The sequence below is a fragment of the Paroedura picta genome, chromosome 9 (genome assembly GCF_049243985.1).
Source record: "Paroedura picta isolate Pp20150507F chromosome 9, Ppicta_v3.0, whole genome shotgun sequence".
Lineage (NCBI taxonomy): Eukaryota > Metazoa > Chordata > Lepidosauria > Squamata > Gekkonidae > Paroedura > Paroedura picta.
In genome coordinates this window covers 12,076,361-12,093,235 of record NC_135377.1, presented here as the reverse complement: position 1 = coordinate 12,093,235, position 16,875 = coordinate 12,076,361, and the positions used below count along the sequence as shown (strand labels likewise).

Here is a 16,875-nt window from a genome sequence, read left to right as displayed (position 1 = left end):
AATTGCCACAGCAGGGAGGTCTAGCATACACCTGGATAAAAGAAGGTCTCTTTGCCTTAAGGGTGACAAATGGGGAACAGCTGAACGAGAAAGCGCACAAAAAAACAACAACCCGATCATATCAAAGTCTGTCTTTAACATCTGTTATTTGGGATTTTATTCTGGAAGAAGAAATTTACCTGGCACGTGTTGGCAAGGCAGAGCTCAATAAGAAGGTGGCGTGAAGTTGTCACAATGTCTTAGAACAGAGGAGCAACCTGAAAGGGGGGTGATCAGGGGCTGGGGCTGGCATGTATTACAGGGATCTCCAGACTGGTGCCTGTGGAATCTGCCAATCTTTCTTGGAATGTGCCAACTGTTTTTATAAAGTGGGTGGGACTAGGCTTTTGCTTGCCAGGGCTTCTTATTGGCCTTTGGAGAATTGATTGGCTGTGTGAGTTTTTTTTTTTATGTTGCTTTTGCAGCAGCCACAGCCAACACAGCATAAGGACCTTTGCTATGTGATTGAAGGTCAACTGTGGCAGCCATTTTGTGGCAGGTTCTGCCTCCTTTGGCAGCCATTTTGTGGCTGTGTCAGAAGTCCAGCAGGGCCTGCAGGCTCCATAACAGTGATTCTCAATCTGGGGGGTCGGGACCCCCTTGGGGGTTGAATGACCCTTTCACAGGAGTTGCAGCAGGGCAAGCAGCTTGGCCCGAGGGGACGCCACCCACACAACAGCCTTGCAGGGTAGATGGAGATAGAACGTTTTTCTGTCTGGAGCAGCAGAGTAAGATAGGCATGGTGGGACAAGAGGCAGAGCTGAACTAAGAAACCCCAGGGAAAAAAACAATTTATACACAATCATGAACAATGGATCTTCACGCCATTGGACAGTTTCAGTTTAATTTCTGAGAAAGAACCCTTGCATAATTTTATGGTTGGGGGTCACCACAACATGAGGAACTGTATTGAAGGGTCACGGCATTAGGAAGGTTGGGAACCCCTGTCTCTTATGAATGCTGTGCCATAGACCCAGACCCCCTGAATTTTGAGTGATTATTCCTAGTGCTGGGCCCATGGGGCAGGACAAGGATCCTGTCTGGTGTCCTGTGCAGTCTTCCGGCCAGAACTGAACAAGCTAGCCAGTTAGCCATCCGCCACTGGATAAACTCTGCAGCAGTCAGAACTATCTGACTCATCTCTCAGGCAGGTGGCTAGCTGTCCTTCAAGACTTATTTGTGGCAGAAAACTCTTACTAAATGCTTGTCATGTTCCTTCTTATGGCAGGACATCTCCTACCCACTCTCGCCACACTGCCACTCATCTGTGTGGAGGGAGAAAACTGGTGGCAAATAAAAGGGGGGCACAATTGTCATCCCCAGTGCAATTACACAACTTCTGTCTCGAGCCGGAAGTGATGTCATTGCATGGGGGGGCAACAATTACACCCCCATCTGTAAGTTTCCATCTCCCCCATCTCTGGCTGGTTGCCTGGCAATGCTGTCCTGTTGCTCTGTGCACTCCCTGACCCATCCCTGGGTCCCCTTGTGGCCTTGTCTTCAACAACCTTTGTGAAGACAGATGAAGCTAATTCATGCTGATTTAGACCACTGGTCCATCTGACTCGGCATTATCTCTTCTGACTGGAGATTGCTCCTCAGCTTCTGAGGCAGAGGAACATCTTTCCCAGCATCCTTTGAGATCCTTATGGGAAAGGCAAGGATTGGACCTGCATGCAGAGCACATGCAATCGCCACACTATGCACCTTCCCTGTATGAAGCATGAGTTCCACCCACTGGACCATGGCTTCTTCTCCCTTCTCTGCCCTTGCTTAAGTCCTGCTTCAATCAGTTGGTCACTCATTCAACACACACACCTACAGATGAACCCAAAAGAGTCGATCTTATTACAAATCAAAGTCAAGGCGTTTTATCGCTAAATTTGGAACTTGGGAGCAAACTGACTGGTGTTCTGTAAACAGGCCGAGGGTTTACTAGTTCTGTCCTGACTTTTATAACCTGCTGGGTGGGATCTATCAATTTCTCTCTTTTCCTTCCTCCGCAGTGTCCAGCAAACACCACTTCGTCGACAGCAACCTGCTCTTCCAGTTTCGTATGAACTTCCGTCGGAGGAGGAGGTTGATAGAATTGCTCTCTGAGAAGTCCCGCTTGATACCAGAGAGCCACGACAGTCCCTTCTGCCTGCGCAAGCAGAATCACGACAACAAAAAACACACCAGTTTCCTTTCTGGTATGTCTTTGTTTAGAGGTAAAGACGCCTACCAATTCCCTTAATTTCAGGGCCAAAGAAAGAGTTAGAAGCAATCTTTGGAGTGGATTGTTGTCCCTCTACGTTCAGCCAAGACTCAGGCCCATGCGGTTGACACTTACAGCAGAATGAGATGGTAGATCTTTGTGGTGGTGGAACAGACTGTACCAGTTTGAGCTAGAGAAGACTGTACCAGTTCAAGCCATTATTGAACATTCGCTGAAAATGTAGCCCAGCAGGAATTGGACTGCATTAGAACCTTCTTCAAATATGGCATACCCCCCACCTGTCTTCTGAAGTGGTCCAGCCTATTTTATCCACTTGTTTTGCTTCCTGTGTACACTAGACCTAACAGCCTCAGTTCCAAAAATGACACATGAAATCATGAAGCTGCCTTATACTGAACTGGACTCTTCATCAATCGAAGTCAGTATTGTCTATTCAGACGGGCAGCGGCTCTCCAGGATCCTAGGCAGAGGTTTCCCAGATTACCTCGTGTCTCACCCCCTTTTTAATTGGATATGCAAAGCAGAAGTCCAACCACTGAGCCGTAGCCCTTCAGGCCAGGAATATATGTGGGCTGTTGTTCGTGCAGTAAGACAGCCTTTGTCAACTTTTTAAATCATTGAAAACCCCCTGAAACATTCTTCAGGCTTCAAGAAACTCCAGAAGTGGCAGGATCGTGCAGAATATGGCTGGGAAGCAGAGCTGTGCACATGCCCACTTGGGGCCCCTCCCCTCCCCACCCCCTTCAGGCCCATCATTGGCCATTGGGGGGGGGCGGTCAACCTGACCATATATAGTCATATTACTTGATAAATGTTTAACAATACATAAAATTGATGAATTCCCACCCATTCAAGAAACCCTTCCAGGGCCATCAAGCGGATTCCATTTGGCATTGCACCTTTCCATCCAGACTCTCCTCTCTCTCTCTCTCATACACACACACACACACACACACACACACACACACACACACACACACACTTTTTAACTGGGCTCAAGCATCTCCAATCCTGCTTGTATCCGATGAAGAGAGCTTTGATTCTTGATCTCGTTTCTATCCTGGAAATCGTGTTGGTCTTTGCTGACGGTGGTGGAAAGTGCCATTGCGTCACAGCTGACCTATGGTGACCCCAGAGGGTTTTCAAGGCCGGAGATGTTTGGAACTAGTTTGCCATTGCCTGCTCTGTGTCATGACCCTGGAATTCCTTGGTGCTACTGGACTCAGACCTTGCTCTTGTCCTTCTCTTGCATCATGGCGGGAAATCAGCCTGCTTAAGGGCAGATGGTGATGTTCTGGTAATAGGCCTTCCAGCTCTGGATTGGGAAATACCTGGAGACTTTGGGGATGGAGAATGAGTGGGATTTGGGGCAAGGAGGCACCTCAGTGGAGTCTAATGATATGGAGTCCACCCTCCAAAGCAGCCACTTACTCCATGGGACCTGATCTCTTTAGTCTGAAGATGATTTACAAGCCCAGGGGATCTCCAGATCCCACATGGGGACTGGCTTCCCTATCTGGTAACCCTCTGCTGCAGGGGGGCAGGTTCTTCAAGGAAAATTGTCCTCCCAAGAGGCAAGAATAATCTCCACATTCTGCATTTCTCTGTTGTACAGTGAGCCCCAGCAAGGAGATCAAGATAGTCTCTGCAGTCCGACGGAGCAGCATGAGCAGTTGCGGGAGCAGCGGGTACTTCAGCAGCAGCCCCACCCTCAGTGGCAGCCCCCCAGTCCTGTGCAACCCCAAATCCGGTAAGGGCAGCACCCGACAGCTCTCTCGCACGCAGAGCACAATGGAAACAAATCACCGTTTCTGTCTGTGATGCCTAGACTACTTTGCAAGGGGTGTTGTATTTCTCTGTCGGTTCAGGCCAGTTGTGTATTTCCCACCATTTGAAGCCGCACATGGCTGTGCTTATGCGAACATACTTGTGCAACATTTGAAGCCCTTTGTGGTGAACATTTCCATGCACACTGGTGGAAAAAATCAGGAATCAGGCATGAAGTAAACCAGCGTATCATGTGCTGAAACCCAGCCTGCTAGACAAGGACTAGTATTTTGGTGCGTGTGTCTACTGCAGCGCCACTGAGGGTTGTGTTGTCTTCAGTGCACCAGTGGCCTGTTCAGTGTCGGGTCATGTGGAAGCTAGCAAAAAGCACACAGAATTCGGTGTCATCTGCGATCATTTCCCCTCAAAGAACTTGAAAGTCAGCAATGCACTCTGCTGCCCACAGCTTCTAGGTATAACCAGCATATTGATGTGAAAACAGCAGCTCAGGTTTACTTACCTATCAGCTGGCAGAATTGGACCTTAATTAGACAAAAAAATTCCACTTTTATAGCTGGTTTAGCTAGTTTTTGGGATCGCTGTGATTTTTTTCATGGCTCAGATGAAACACAGTGCTGTGTTTGAGGAGCTAGTTAAAAACAGGGCAGCACAAGAAAGGGGAAAACAGTAAAATGATGGAACTGGGAGTGAGAGGAATTGGGAATATTCCCAACTGTTGCACTCAGCTGGCATTTGACAAATCCCTCTTTAGTGAGATGAAAGCAACTAGTGTTTTCTTTTTGAATAATTCTGGGTCTCTAGAAGGAGGAAGGATCGCCCATTGGTACTGTTCTTCCTGAGATTGGGAAAGAATGATTGAGAAATATGTTGCCACTAGTCATTCGTTCCAAGGGGAGACTTGAATATCAAAGAACCGTCTTGTAGCTTCCTTCCTCAGATCTTCTGTTCTGCATTCATGTACTCTCGCTTCAGCAGACAAAACATGAAAATTAAAACTTGGGACAAGTGGCAAAGTTCCCTCCCTTCCAAAAACAGTTTTTACTAACCAAATTACTCATTTAGAATCTCACTTTGTAAGCAAGAAATAAACCAAGGGTTGTCATTTTGCCACATTCAAACTCTATGACAAACTCTGGTTTGCATCAAACCAGAATGTTCTCAGCCTGCACTGGGAAGGGACGGAAGGAACAGATGAGCGTGAAAATTTTGAAGGATCAGTCTGTGATCACAAATAAACCAAGGTTTGACCATGATGCCTGAACTGAGACTCGGTACAAGGATGCAAAACATTGTTTAAACTGGGGAGTGGGGAATTATGGAACAGTTAGTTGGTGATAAAAGCAAACTGGAATGGAGCACAGGCAAACGGTTTGTCCATATTTCTGGATTCTAAGAAAGAGCTTTTATTTTAACAGTTTTCCTTGTTTCTTCACAGTCTTAAAGAGACCAGTGACTACTGATGAACTTCTGATGCCCAGTGCGCCCTATGCCAGGAAAACCTTCACAGTACGTCTCCACTTTTCATGCTTCTGTTATGTAATCTTCCTGGATAATTTGTATGATGCTTTGCTCAGTGGTTGACACACACTGTGGGGGGGGGGGGGATGTCTGTAAACTACATGTAAAAGGGTACCAGCTAGATAGCAGGAAAAACTTGACAGCCAGAATAGTTCTGGCTGTCTACGTAGGTGGGGATCTGCCCCTCACTAGCGTTCTTTAAGCAGCGTCTGGACAGATACCTATCCTGGATGCTTTAGGCTGATCCTGCATTGAACGGGTATTGGACTAGATGGCCTGTAGGGCCCCTTCCAATGCCAGGATTATGTTAATCGGTAAATATTGTGGGTTTCAGCAGAACCAAGTAAAATACAGACTGTCTTTGGGTTGTTTTTGGCTTGCTGTTGAAACTGCATGTGCAAGAGAGTGAAGGCGCGTGTGTTTTCTTTTCTTAAGATAATTGGTGATGCCGTCGGGTGGGGGTTTGTTGTGCGTGGGAGCAAGCCGTGCCACATTCAAGCTGTGGACCCCAGCGGCCCTGCAGCCGCGGCAGGAATGAAGGTACGTTTATTCAGTATCATGGGTTAAAATCGTCAGGGTTGCTTCAGAGGCGAGGGCAGGAAATACCTCCTTGTAGGTAGCAACACCAAGCTCATAAACATTAAAATACGTGATGAGTGCAGAAACGGTTGTCGTAATTGCAGCACTATTGCTTGTAGCTCTGGTTGTTTTCATGCTGAGGTTTCATAGCAATGGGGGGATTGGGGGATTCCACATAACATTGTCTCATGGTCACCCACCTTTTCTTCACCTTTGCTGCATTCTTCTTGCTTTGGTATATCTTTCCTGGAAGAGAGATCCCAAAGTGTCTTATAATCACCTTCCCTGCCACAGGCACCTTGTGAGGTTGGTGAGGCTGAGAGAGCTCTGAGAGAACTGTGACTGGCCCAAGGCCATGAAGCTGGCTGCATATGGAGGAAGAGTGGGGAATCAAACGCGGTTCTCCAGATTAGACTACACACACACACACGCGCACAGAGCTTTTTCAAACTTGGCATAGTTCTAAATCTGGCAATGAAAAGGAGTCTGTCCTTCTCTGAGAAGTACTCTCTGCCAGAACTTCTTGGAATACTCCCGTAAAAAAACTGGACCAAGAAAACTTGGCGAGAATGGGAAGGGCAGGAATATGAAGACAAGCCAGGGTTCAGTGTTATGCTTTCGAGAAGAGCCTTGAGCTCCAAGGCCGCCCCCTCCGCTTCCCTCCTCCTCTCTGGACATCTGCTGCAGGCTGGATTCATTTAGACAAACTCTTACGCTCCTTATCTACTCTCTGCGCCGTATGCCGTACTTCCCTTCCTGGCACCATGAGGAGCTGAGTCCCTAGGGCAGGACTTCTGCCCTGCAGCTCAGCATCTGCCCTTGGTGGCCTCCTGTCTGAAAACGTTGGAACGACGAGAGGCTGCAAGACCAGCACTGCTTCTTATGTTTTGTAAGGCTGGAGACAGACCTGGGGTGGGGGGGGGGGGAAGAGTTATCCAAAAGTAATCCGTCTCAGTGGGTTCTGGAGGAAAGCCTGGAGCAGTCCCTTAAGGCCAGGGGGAGAAGTTGCTGGTGTTGAATATCTAGCCCAAAACAGAGAGGAGGCGGTGGGGCTGAAGTCGATATTTGGAAACACCACGCTTTCGATTCCGGAGGCCTTCCCCTCCTGCCTGTACCTGATGGTTGGCAAACCTGCTTTCTTGGAACAGTTGATGGATTTGGCCTCCAGAGAGGGGCAGATAGAGCCGGAGGAGGCAGACCGGAGACTTCTTTGGCACCCTGCGGTTAAAGGACGGGTTTGGACAGGCCCTGTGGCCATCCTCCTGCTAGGTACCAAACAGCTCTCTGGAAATTAGTTTGGTAAGGACAGACGGCTTTTCTTTGTAACTTCAGCCACCTGACAGCATCGGCCTTGCTGTCCCAGGACTGAAGCAACTGCAGCATGCCCCCGGCACTCAGGAGACGGAAGGGTGCCAAAAGGGAGAGGAGAAGGCCTGTTGCAGCCCTCCACAGGGATGTTCTTGTTTTTGTAAGATCTTGAGAGAATGCTGAACACAACAGGGACATTATGTGCTGGAAGAAAGTACCATTGAGGCAGAGCTGTCTTATGGTGGCCTCATAGGGTTTTCAAGGCTGGTTGGCCACTGCCCGCCTCTGCATCATGACCCTGGTATTCCTCAGATGTCTCCCATCCAAATACTCTCCGGGGATGACCCTGCTTAGCTTCCGAGATCTGACGAGATCAATCCAGCCTGGGCTATCCAGGTCAGGTCTAGGAAGAACAGGTAGAGCTACAGTGGTCTCAACAGATCCTTTCCTAAAATCATCATTGATTGTAATCTTTTGGAAACCTCAGCCCAGAATATCCCTTTGAGGATTCTTCAAACTTTCAAGGGCTTGCTCAGGCTGATCTGCCTCCCCCTGTTCCCCTTTTCTGTCTGTGGAGAACCAAATTGTATTCTGCTGTGCCTATACTTCCGTGTAAGCAGGTCCCACTTCTGCATAGGGAGCTCCCCGTGGTTCCTTTTTCTCCTTTTAAAAAGCAAGCGTGTGGGGCTGTGATTCAGACTGTGACTATGGTGTGGGGAAGAGTGGGTTTTAAGCCCCCCCCCAATATTGGCTGCAGAGGAGAGGACACGCAGTAATGGGTTTAAACTACAACGATATAGGCTAGATATCAGGAAAAAAAATTTCACAGTAAGAGTAGTTCACCAGTGGAATAAGCTGCCTAAGGAGGTGGTGAGCTCCCCCTCACTGGCAGTCTTCAAGCAAAGGTTGGATACACACTTTTCTTGGATGCTTTAGGATGCTTTGGGCTGATCCTGCGTTGAGCAGGGGGTTGGACTAGGTGGCCTGCATGGCCCCTTCCAACTCTATGGTTCTATGAGTCTATGATTATTTTCAGATATTACAAACGGTTGTCCTCATGCCATACCAACCCTGCCCTTGCCGCAAACTGCTGTTTTCTCCAGAGCTCTATTCTGGAGAACAAAAGTCTCTTGGGGTTGAATACGGCAAGGGAGCTGCCCAGACTGTTCTGCAAATTTTACTCCTTTCTTCGCCCGTGAGCTCCCCGCTGAGCTTGCGGCTGGATCACCGTTAACCTATTTCGCAAGAAGCCCTACGATATTACTCATCCTGCGGCACAGAAGCTGCTAGGTCTTGGGGGGAAAAGGCCCAGCCACACTGGCCATATTAGCCCACTGTTCCTCCCCTGCCCCTTTTCATGCCTATATACCTATAGGACTGGAAGTAACATTTAAGACAGTGTTTCCTAGCACAGTTCCCCCCTTTTGAGTGTGTGTGTTCATTTTGTGGAAGAGAGGACTGATAACTAGATGAGAGGGGCCCGGTGTGCTTCTGGAGTAGGAATTCGCAGCAGATGAGGGCACGAGGCTCGCCAGGGGAACCACAACAGCTGTACCCGTCCAGGCGGGTGCCAAGCGGCCTCGCTCTCGCCTGCCAGTGTCAAAACAGAGCCACGCTTGTGCATTTCTTACAGCCTGTAAATTCCAACCTGGGCTCCTGCCCAAATTGCGGCTGCCCAGTGCAGCTGTGACCTTTTACCCTTTGGGGGGGGAGCGTTTGCTGGCTACTGAAATAGACATCCGTTCTCACGTAAATAATAGGGATGAGAACGCTGACACTGGAGCATTTCAGAAAAGCGCTTTTAGAAACCTGGACAGTAATAGTGTTGGAAATGCCTCGCCATCTCCATTGAATCTACCGGTGCTTTCCTGACCACTTTGCCCATTCATAGAGTTCTAGAGTTGGAAGGGGCCAGACAGGCCATCTAGTCCAACCCCCTGCTCAATTCAGGATCAGCCCAAAGCATCCTGAAGCATCCAAGAAAAGTGTGCATCCAACCTTTGCTTGAAGACTGCCAGTGAGGGGGAGCTCACCACCTCCTTAGGCAGCCTATTCCACTGCTGAACTACTCTGACTGTGAAAAATGTTTTCCTGATATCTAGCCAGGTCCTGTCCTCTCAGACATCTAGCCACGCTATCTTCTCAGCCCCTGCCCTTCTTTTTGGCCTACATGAGAGGGAGTTGCCATAGTAGTAGTAAAGGCAGGGGAGGGAGCAAAAGGAAGGCGAAAGGTGTGGGTGGTGATGTCACTTCCGGTGCCATGTCACTCTCAGGGGGGGCAGGAGGCATGTCCAGCTTATGCCACTTCTGGGAATGCTGGAAGGGGCTCATGGGAGTAGTAGTCCATGGACATCTCGAGGACCACAGGTTGACTACCCCTGCCCTAGAGCCCGCCTCCCAAAGCAGGTATTTCCTCCAGAGGAACTGATCTTGGATCATCTGGAGAACCACTGTAATAGCAGGAAATCTCCAGGCCTCACCTGGAGGCTGGCAACCTAGAGGGAAAGTATCCAGATGGGCACGCTGCCTGTTCTTGCATTTTTCTCCTTTATGCACATATGTCCCCTGTATTAAAACCACCTCCAGACTGAAATCTAGTTCGGAGAGAGCTGAGCAAAATAATATTTGTCTGGTTGATGCCAACAGAGTTTACACAATGTTAATGTCAGTTTAAACTTCATTTTACTGTTGTCATTTAAAAATCAGTAATGTTTATATGTTGTACGCCACCCTGAGCCTGTCTGCTGGGAGGGCAGTTTAAGATCCAAACTGTTTTCTGGCCATCAGCTGTAATAGCGAGCCTACGTTCAACAGATGGAACTTGGGTGCAGTAGTTTAGTTCTAAACGCAGCTTTCATGGATACCAGAGGGCTGTTTTCCTCTCTCTCTCCGCTGAGCAGTCTCCTCTTGGTGGTGTTTTTTCCGGCGCAGAGAGAGCATCACCAGTTATCAGAAGCAATAATGCCAGGAATGCTTGTCATTCCCTGAAGCAAGTTGTTTTGCTCACCCCTGCAAATGGAACTCCCAACGTCTAGTAAACATTTTCTATGAAGTCTCTAATGCGACACCAGGCAGGCTTTCAGCTTGTAAAGGGTGAAAGAGAGCATTAAGGCTCCACGGATGCAGTGTTTATGTGAGAGTTGGATTGCTGCCTACCCCTGCACCGCCCACCCTTTGGCCAATTACGCACGAGCTAGAGGCACTTACAGAATTCCACACACAATGAACAGTTCAAGCATAAGCATAAGTGCTATACCCTTCCCAGTCAATTGACGTAAATGGATGTAGAGCTTTATCTCCTGATCAGGATAGCATTTAAACATTGTTGAGCTGAAAAGGAATATTTCTTGAGTTGGGTGTTGAAGATTCTCCTGGTGCTTGGGTCTTGCATACTGAGGGTCGTGACTTCCTTTATCGATTCAATCCAACCCACGTTGGGGTGTCCTCTTTTTCTGCTGCCTTCTACTTTCCCTAACATTATTGTCTTTTCCAGTGACTCTTATTGTGATCTTAGTTTGATAGCCTCAGTTTAGTCATTTTACCTTCTATGGCAGGGGTAGTCAACCTGTGGTCCTCCAGATGTTCATGGACTGTAATTCCCATGAGCCCCTGCCAGCAAATGCTGGCAGGGGCTCATGGGAATTGTAGTCCATGAACATCTGGAGGACCACAGGTTGACTATACCCCTGTTCTATGGGAGAGGGCAAGAATGTTTGCAAGCTACTTCAGATCCCCACTCAGGGGGACAAAAGTAAGGTATCAGTGAAGTAAACAAATAAACAATACAATGTAAATTTGTATTATTAACAGTCAACAGCTGTTGCATTTCCCTTGAAAATGTCCACAGGGCCTGTAAGGTACAGTTCTTTTGCCAGACTTTTGGTTGAGGCCAGTGATTCAGATAACATCTACTGAGGCCCCTGTATTAAAACCACCTCCAGACTGAAATCTAGTTCTGAGAGAGCTGAGCAAAATAATATTTGTCTGGTTGATGCAAACAAGGTTTACACAATGTTAATGTCAGTTTAAACTTCATTTTACTGTTGTTTTTAAAAAATCAGTAATGTTTATATGTTGTACTCTGGGAGGGCAGTTTAGGAATCAAGTTTCAAGGATGTGAGAGACAATCCATCTAGGGCAGGGGTAGTCAAACTGCGGCCTCCAGATGTCCATGAGCTACAATTCCCATGAGCCCCTACCAGAAAATGCTGGCAGGGGCTCATGGGAATTGTAGTCCATGGATATCTGCAGGGCTACAGTTTGACTACCCCTGATCTAGGGCTTCTTTCTCTGCCTGATCCCTCCCCAGACCAAGGCAACATGGAGGGCTATGATTCGACCCCTACATGGATGGGGGAGAAGGGCAGTCCTGGGGGACCAATTGGGGAGCAGAATGGAAGATACCACAAACTTTGAATGAGGAATGCTCACTTGGTTGCAACCTGGCATCTGTAGGGTATGGGGAGGAAAAGACGTCAAAAACAGGTTTGTGCTGGCAGTGGAGAGGGTTGCATCAAATTCCATTGCATGGAGGATATCCTAGAAAGCCGTTCCATTACAGGAGGCTTTTTCCACTTATTGTTTGTAAAAGAATCGCCTTGGGTTCTTCCCCTGTGTGCTGGTTTGGTAAAATATGAAATCTCTTCATTGGTTAGTCTGTACAGATGTTGGTGGTTCTTGTTAGACATCAGTTAAGGCTCGCCCGACAGCCCGATAAAATTAAGAAGCGCTTTGGAACCCTTCCGCTTAAACGTTTGCAAGCCTTCTTTATCTTTGCCAAGTGCTGCCAAACCCCGGAGTCCTTTTTTTTGTTGTTGTTAAGTTTTACTATCCTCATAAAACCTCTTGAGTTTAGCACATTGTGCTTGTTAAATTCAAAGGATCCTCATCGGAAAACGTGTGTACGCAGATGCTAGCGAGCGGTGAACTCTAAAACAGCAAATGTCGCTACTGTTAACATGGCACCTTGTTGAAGTGGTTTTTCTGCTGAGACAGGAGGGGAGTTCTCCTAACCTTAGGACAGGATCCTAGGCCTGACCCAGTCTTTGACGCCTCGCTGCTTTCTCCTCTCGTTAGGTCTGCCAGTTCGTGGTTTCAGTGAACGGACTCAACGTCCTCCATGCAGACTACAGGACCGTGAGCAACATCATCCTCACCGGCCCTAGGACCGTCGTCATGGAAGTGATGGAGGAAATAGATCCCTGAGATAGATGTTTCCTCGTCCGTTCTTCCCCTGTGCCTGGACACTACGCACACAAGCATCAACATTAAGCAAGGGGATACATTCGTGCCTTTCCTAAGTAAACCTGTTTTTGGCTTCTCAGTTCCTCCCTCCCTTCTCAACACCAGTAGCTGCTTCGGCGAATATGCGACTCTGTCCATCCGTGCTGCACCATTGATTCTGCTCCGTAAAGAGACTGGAAGCTGTGCAGAGTACCAAAGCCTGACCGCCCATCTTCTGGACTTCTGACTTTGTTTTACTCCGGTTTCTAAGTCCTCACTAGGCATTGGATGCGTGTTTTCGGGTTATCTGCAGTCTGTAAAGACGAGAGATGTGCCTTGAACCTTTGAGATCTTCTCTTCTGACATCCTGTGGTCCTCTGAGATTCTGCACTCCTCCTCCTACACATGTAGCCAGCTGGGTGACCTTGGGCTAGTCACAGTTCTCTTAGAGCTGTTCCTGCAGACCGGTTCTCTTAGAACTCTCAGCCTCGCCTACCACACAAGGTGTCTGTTGTGGGGAGAGGAAGGGAATGGTGTTTGTAAGCTGCTTTGGGACTCCTTCAGGAATTGAAAAGCGGGGTACAAAAAAAAACACTCTTTTCTTCTTCTGTAACTCCTTTTAGGACTACAGCATTCAGTTGATGAAAAGGACAATTGCTCAGGGATTGAGGGCATGGCAAAGGTTCTGGATTCAGTCCCCCTAATATCCTCCAGTCCATAAGGTTCTGAGAAAGCAGGGCCGGGGAAAAGATCTCTGCTTGAGAGCTGACTGCACCACACCATACTAAGCTAGGTGGATATTGAACTAAGTATTAGGTAACTTCAGTAAATTAGAAGGACCAGCTTGGAGACCTCCAGGAGTCCCACGGATATTGCCCTGAGCTTTGTAATGGGAGAGCAAGATCTGAGATAAGCCTAACACAAAGCAGTGCTTGAGGATCCATTGACAACTGGGGTGTAGTAGATGAAATGTAGCAAGGAAGATCTCACCTGGATCACTCTTCACCAATAAAGCTCTCTGGAAGGCAAATCAGCATCTTTCACCCCCAGCCCATTCAGAGGTGAGCGGACGGGGACTGTTTTCTGACAAATTCATAATGGCGTTTCCATGTGCTTCAGCAATTCTTTGCAAGTGGGATCCTACAGTTTCGACAGTCCTGATATTAAAAATGAGGTTAAGTGTTTGTGAAAGGGCATGGCTATAAAACTGTGGTATTGAATAAAGTTGGAACAGTCATAACTTGGAAAGGATACTCTTCAGAGTAAACGAAGGTACTGTCCAGTGTAGGGTAAATGATTCTGCCGGAGTTTTGTTTAGCATCCGTTTTAAAAAGCTAAAAATTAACTAGAGAAACCTGCAAACTTGTGGTATGCAGTGTGCTGCTGACATTGTTCGATGCATGTTGGCTTTTTAAAAAACAGCTTACGCTTTTTGTAGAATTATACATGAATCACTGTTTTGAAAAATGTTAAAATACCCGGGGGTTGGAACTAAAAGCTGAGGAACAGATTGCCACCCCCTCCTCAATTTAAAGGCATTTTGAAAGAGCAATTATTGTTTGCAAAGACATCGATCCCATTTTTACAAATGATGAATGAGTATTGCAGGGTTTTTTTATGGATCCAAAAACCTACCAAATCCACTTGTATAGAATGTCTGAGGGTAGCCTCTATAGAACCAAGTACAGTTCTCATAAAAGCTTATTGAAGTGTTTTCAGTATAAATTCAAATTTGTAGACCATGAAGCTGTGCAATTCAAGTTTTCAAATCTCCCTGACTTTGGGGGAGACATACACAATTTGATATCGCAACCTTTCACAGTTCTGTACTCAGCCCTTGATTAGTGATTGAAATTTATACCCGTCTGAAAAATTCATGTTTGGATTGTATCATGTAGAATGTAGGTAAATATGGCAGAGTTTAAATGCTAGGAGATATTTGCATAAGCATTATTGTTAAGCTTCTTGTCACTCCCATGACGATTGGTGTGCCATAAATCTGTTGAATGTATATATGTTGATATGTTTTCCACCACACTGTGTAATCAGAAGATATTCTGTTACGGTTCAATTTATACATGTTAAGAATTTTTAAAATAAACTTTAAAAAAAAGTGGAGGTCTATGTGGTATGGAGAACAACTAAAGGTAAAGGTAAAAGTATCCCCTGTGCAAGCACCAGGTGATGTCTGACCCTTGGGGTGACGCCCTCTAGCGTTTTCATGGCAGACTCAATACGGGGTGGTTTGCCAGTGCCTTCCCCAGTCATTACCGTTTACCCCCCAGCAAGCTGGGTACTCATTTTACCGACCTCGGAAGGATGGAAGGCTGAGTCAACCTTGAGCCGGCTGCTGGGATTGAACTCCCAGCCTCATGGGCAGAGCTTCAGACTGCATGTCAGCTGCCTTACCACCCTGCACCACAAGAGGCTCGGAGAACAACTACTAGCACTTAAAAGAATAAAGAACATACGGCTCCCAGTGGATCTCATTAAAAGAAACAGGGCACAGCAAGGTGGGAGGGCAGGACCGAAATACAATACTAAATTAAAAATTAAAATGATTAAATATGAGTAATGCTCTCTCATCATACATTAAATTATTTTCCCCTCTGAACTGAATCCCCTTTAACACAAAATACCATGGCTTTCTGCTTTCCTAAGATATTAGCATTTACTCCCCCACATGCATACTGTTTGGATATTGGCTTTTTAAAAATTATTATTATATCCTTGCTTAATTAATATTCACTTACTGATTATTTCTGTTGCCTGGGCAGAAAATTTTAAAACTGAAAAAACAAAACCGGGGTCACAATTTAGCTTTGCAGTGTAATGCAGAGAGTTCCTGAGAAGGATGGGGGGTGGGGTGGGAAAAATTGTATAATTGCAAAACAGATCAGCTTCATAAGAGTCAATGCTGTCTCCTCTGGGGAAAGCCAAGAATTCCTTAACTGGCCCCCTGATTCATGTATTGTGCTCTCAGATTTATTTTCTAATCCAATGTGGACAGCTATCCTTCATCAGGTTATATTGTAAAACTAGTATTATTGATTTGGTAAATTTCCAAATAGAAGTTTACGTTTTATATAAACCTCATGCATGTTTAAAAAATACAATGTGATTGCGCTAAAATCTCTTTAAACCCACTGTTGGAAATAAAAGGGGAAAGAGGGATAAAAGGCTAGCTTGTGCATAATAAAGTCAAATCAAATTTTATTATAGCATATGACAGCCAGCCGTAACACTAAACCTTTAAACAATAAACGTGCAATAAACAGTAAATAATTAATAAAACAGATCAACTGAGAGCTAAAAGCTATACAGCTGAAATTATACTAACTTGTCTGACCTTAATTAAAACGGCACAATATTTTGCAAGCTGGATGGTGATGGGGGTGTTATCTTCCATAAGGAGCTTTTAAATACACTTTCAATGAAGTCCTTGTCAGCACAATGAAGGCTTTGCTAATCTAGGAGTTTCGTGCCTTCCTGACATGCGCTATCCCAATTTGGATGGTGCAGGGTGTGGAGGGTGGGAGCTTCTCATTGCACACCATAGTCACGACCGTATCAGGCTACATGAATCTGTGGACATGTTGGATAAGACCAATGGCTCATCCAGTCTAATAGTCTGTGCCACATGGTAGCCGAAACCCAGGTGCCACCAGGTCTACCACTGGGGCCAGAACTCCAGAAGCCCTTCCACTGTTGCCCCCCAAACACCAAGAATACCTAGCATCACTGCCCCAGACATAGTCTTTCCTCTATCCCTCATGGGCAGGGGTAGTCAAACTGCGGCCCTCCAGATGTCCATGGACTACAATTCCCAGGAGCCCCTGCCAGCGAATGCCTCTGATGAACCTCTGCTCCAGGGGTAGTCAAACTGCGGCCCTCCAGATGTCCATGGACTACAATTCCCAGGAGCCCCTGCCAGCGTTTGCTGGCAGGGGCTCCTGGGAATTGTAGTCCATGGACATCTGGAGGGCCGCAGTTTGACTACCCCTGCTCTGCTCCATACATTTATTCAGTCCCCTCTTGAAGCTGTCTGTGCTTGTAGCCACATGAGGAAGTGAAAGTCCCTGCCTGCCAACATCTCCCCATAAAACAAATGGAGGTCAACAGAGAACCAGTGAATTACCAGGGACAGTGCTCTCCAGTTTTGCCTGCTTCTTACTGCCTTATCTCAGCTGTTATCAGTTCTG

The 16,875-nt window shown here is 46.8% G+C and overlaps 1 protein-coding gene across 6 annotated transcripts in view; it reads left to right on the top strand.

Annotated features, from left to right (window-relative positions):
* Positions 1-14,789, top strand: part of DEPTOR (DEP domain containing MTOR interacting protein) — a 52,337-nt gene extending 37,548 nt beyond the window's left edge. For 5 of the 6 annotated variants that reach the window (XM_077351589.1, XM_077351593.1, XM_077351590.1 and 2 more), the window contains exons 6-10: positions 2,046-2,249; positions 3,873-4,007; positions 5,481-5,551; positions 5,999-6,103; positions 12,527-14,789. In XM_077351589.1, the coding sequence (XP_077207704.1) occupies positions 2,046-2,249; positions 3,873-4,007; positions 5,481-5,551; positions 5,999-6,103; positions 12,527-12,655 (644 nt within the window). In that variant the 3' untranslated portion in view covers positions 12,656-14,789. The remainder of the gene's footprint in view (positions 1-2,045; positions 2,250-3,872; positions 4,008-5,480; positions 5,552-5,998; positions 6,104-12,526) is intronic. The other variant, XM_077351594.1, reaches the window with a different exon arrangement.
* The last annotated feature ends 2,086 nt before the right edge of the window (positions 14,790-16,875 follow it).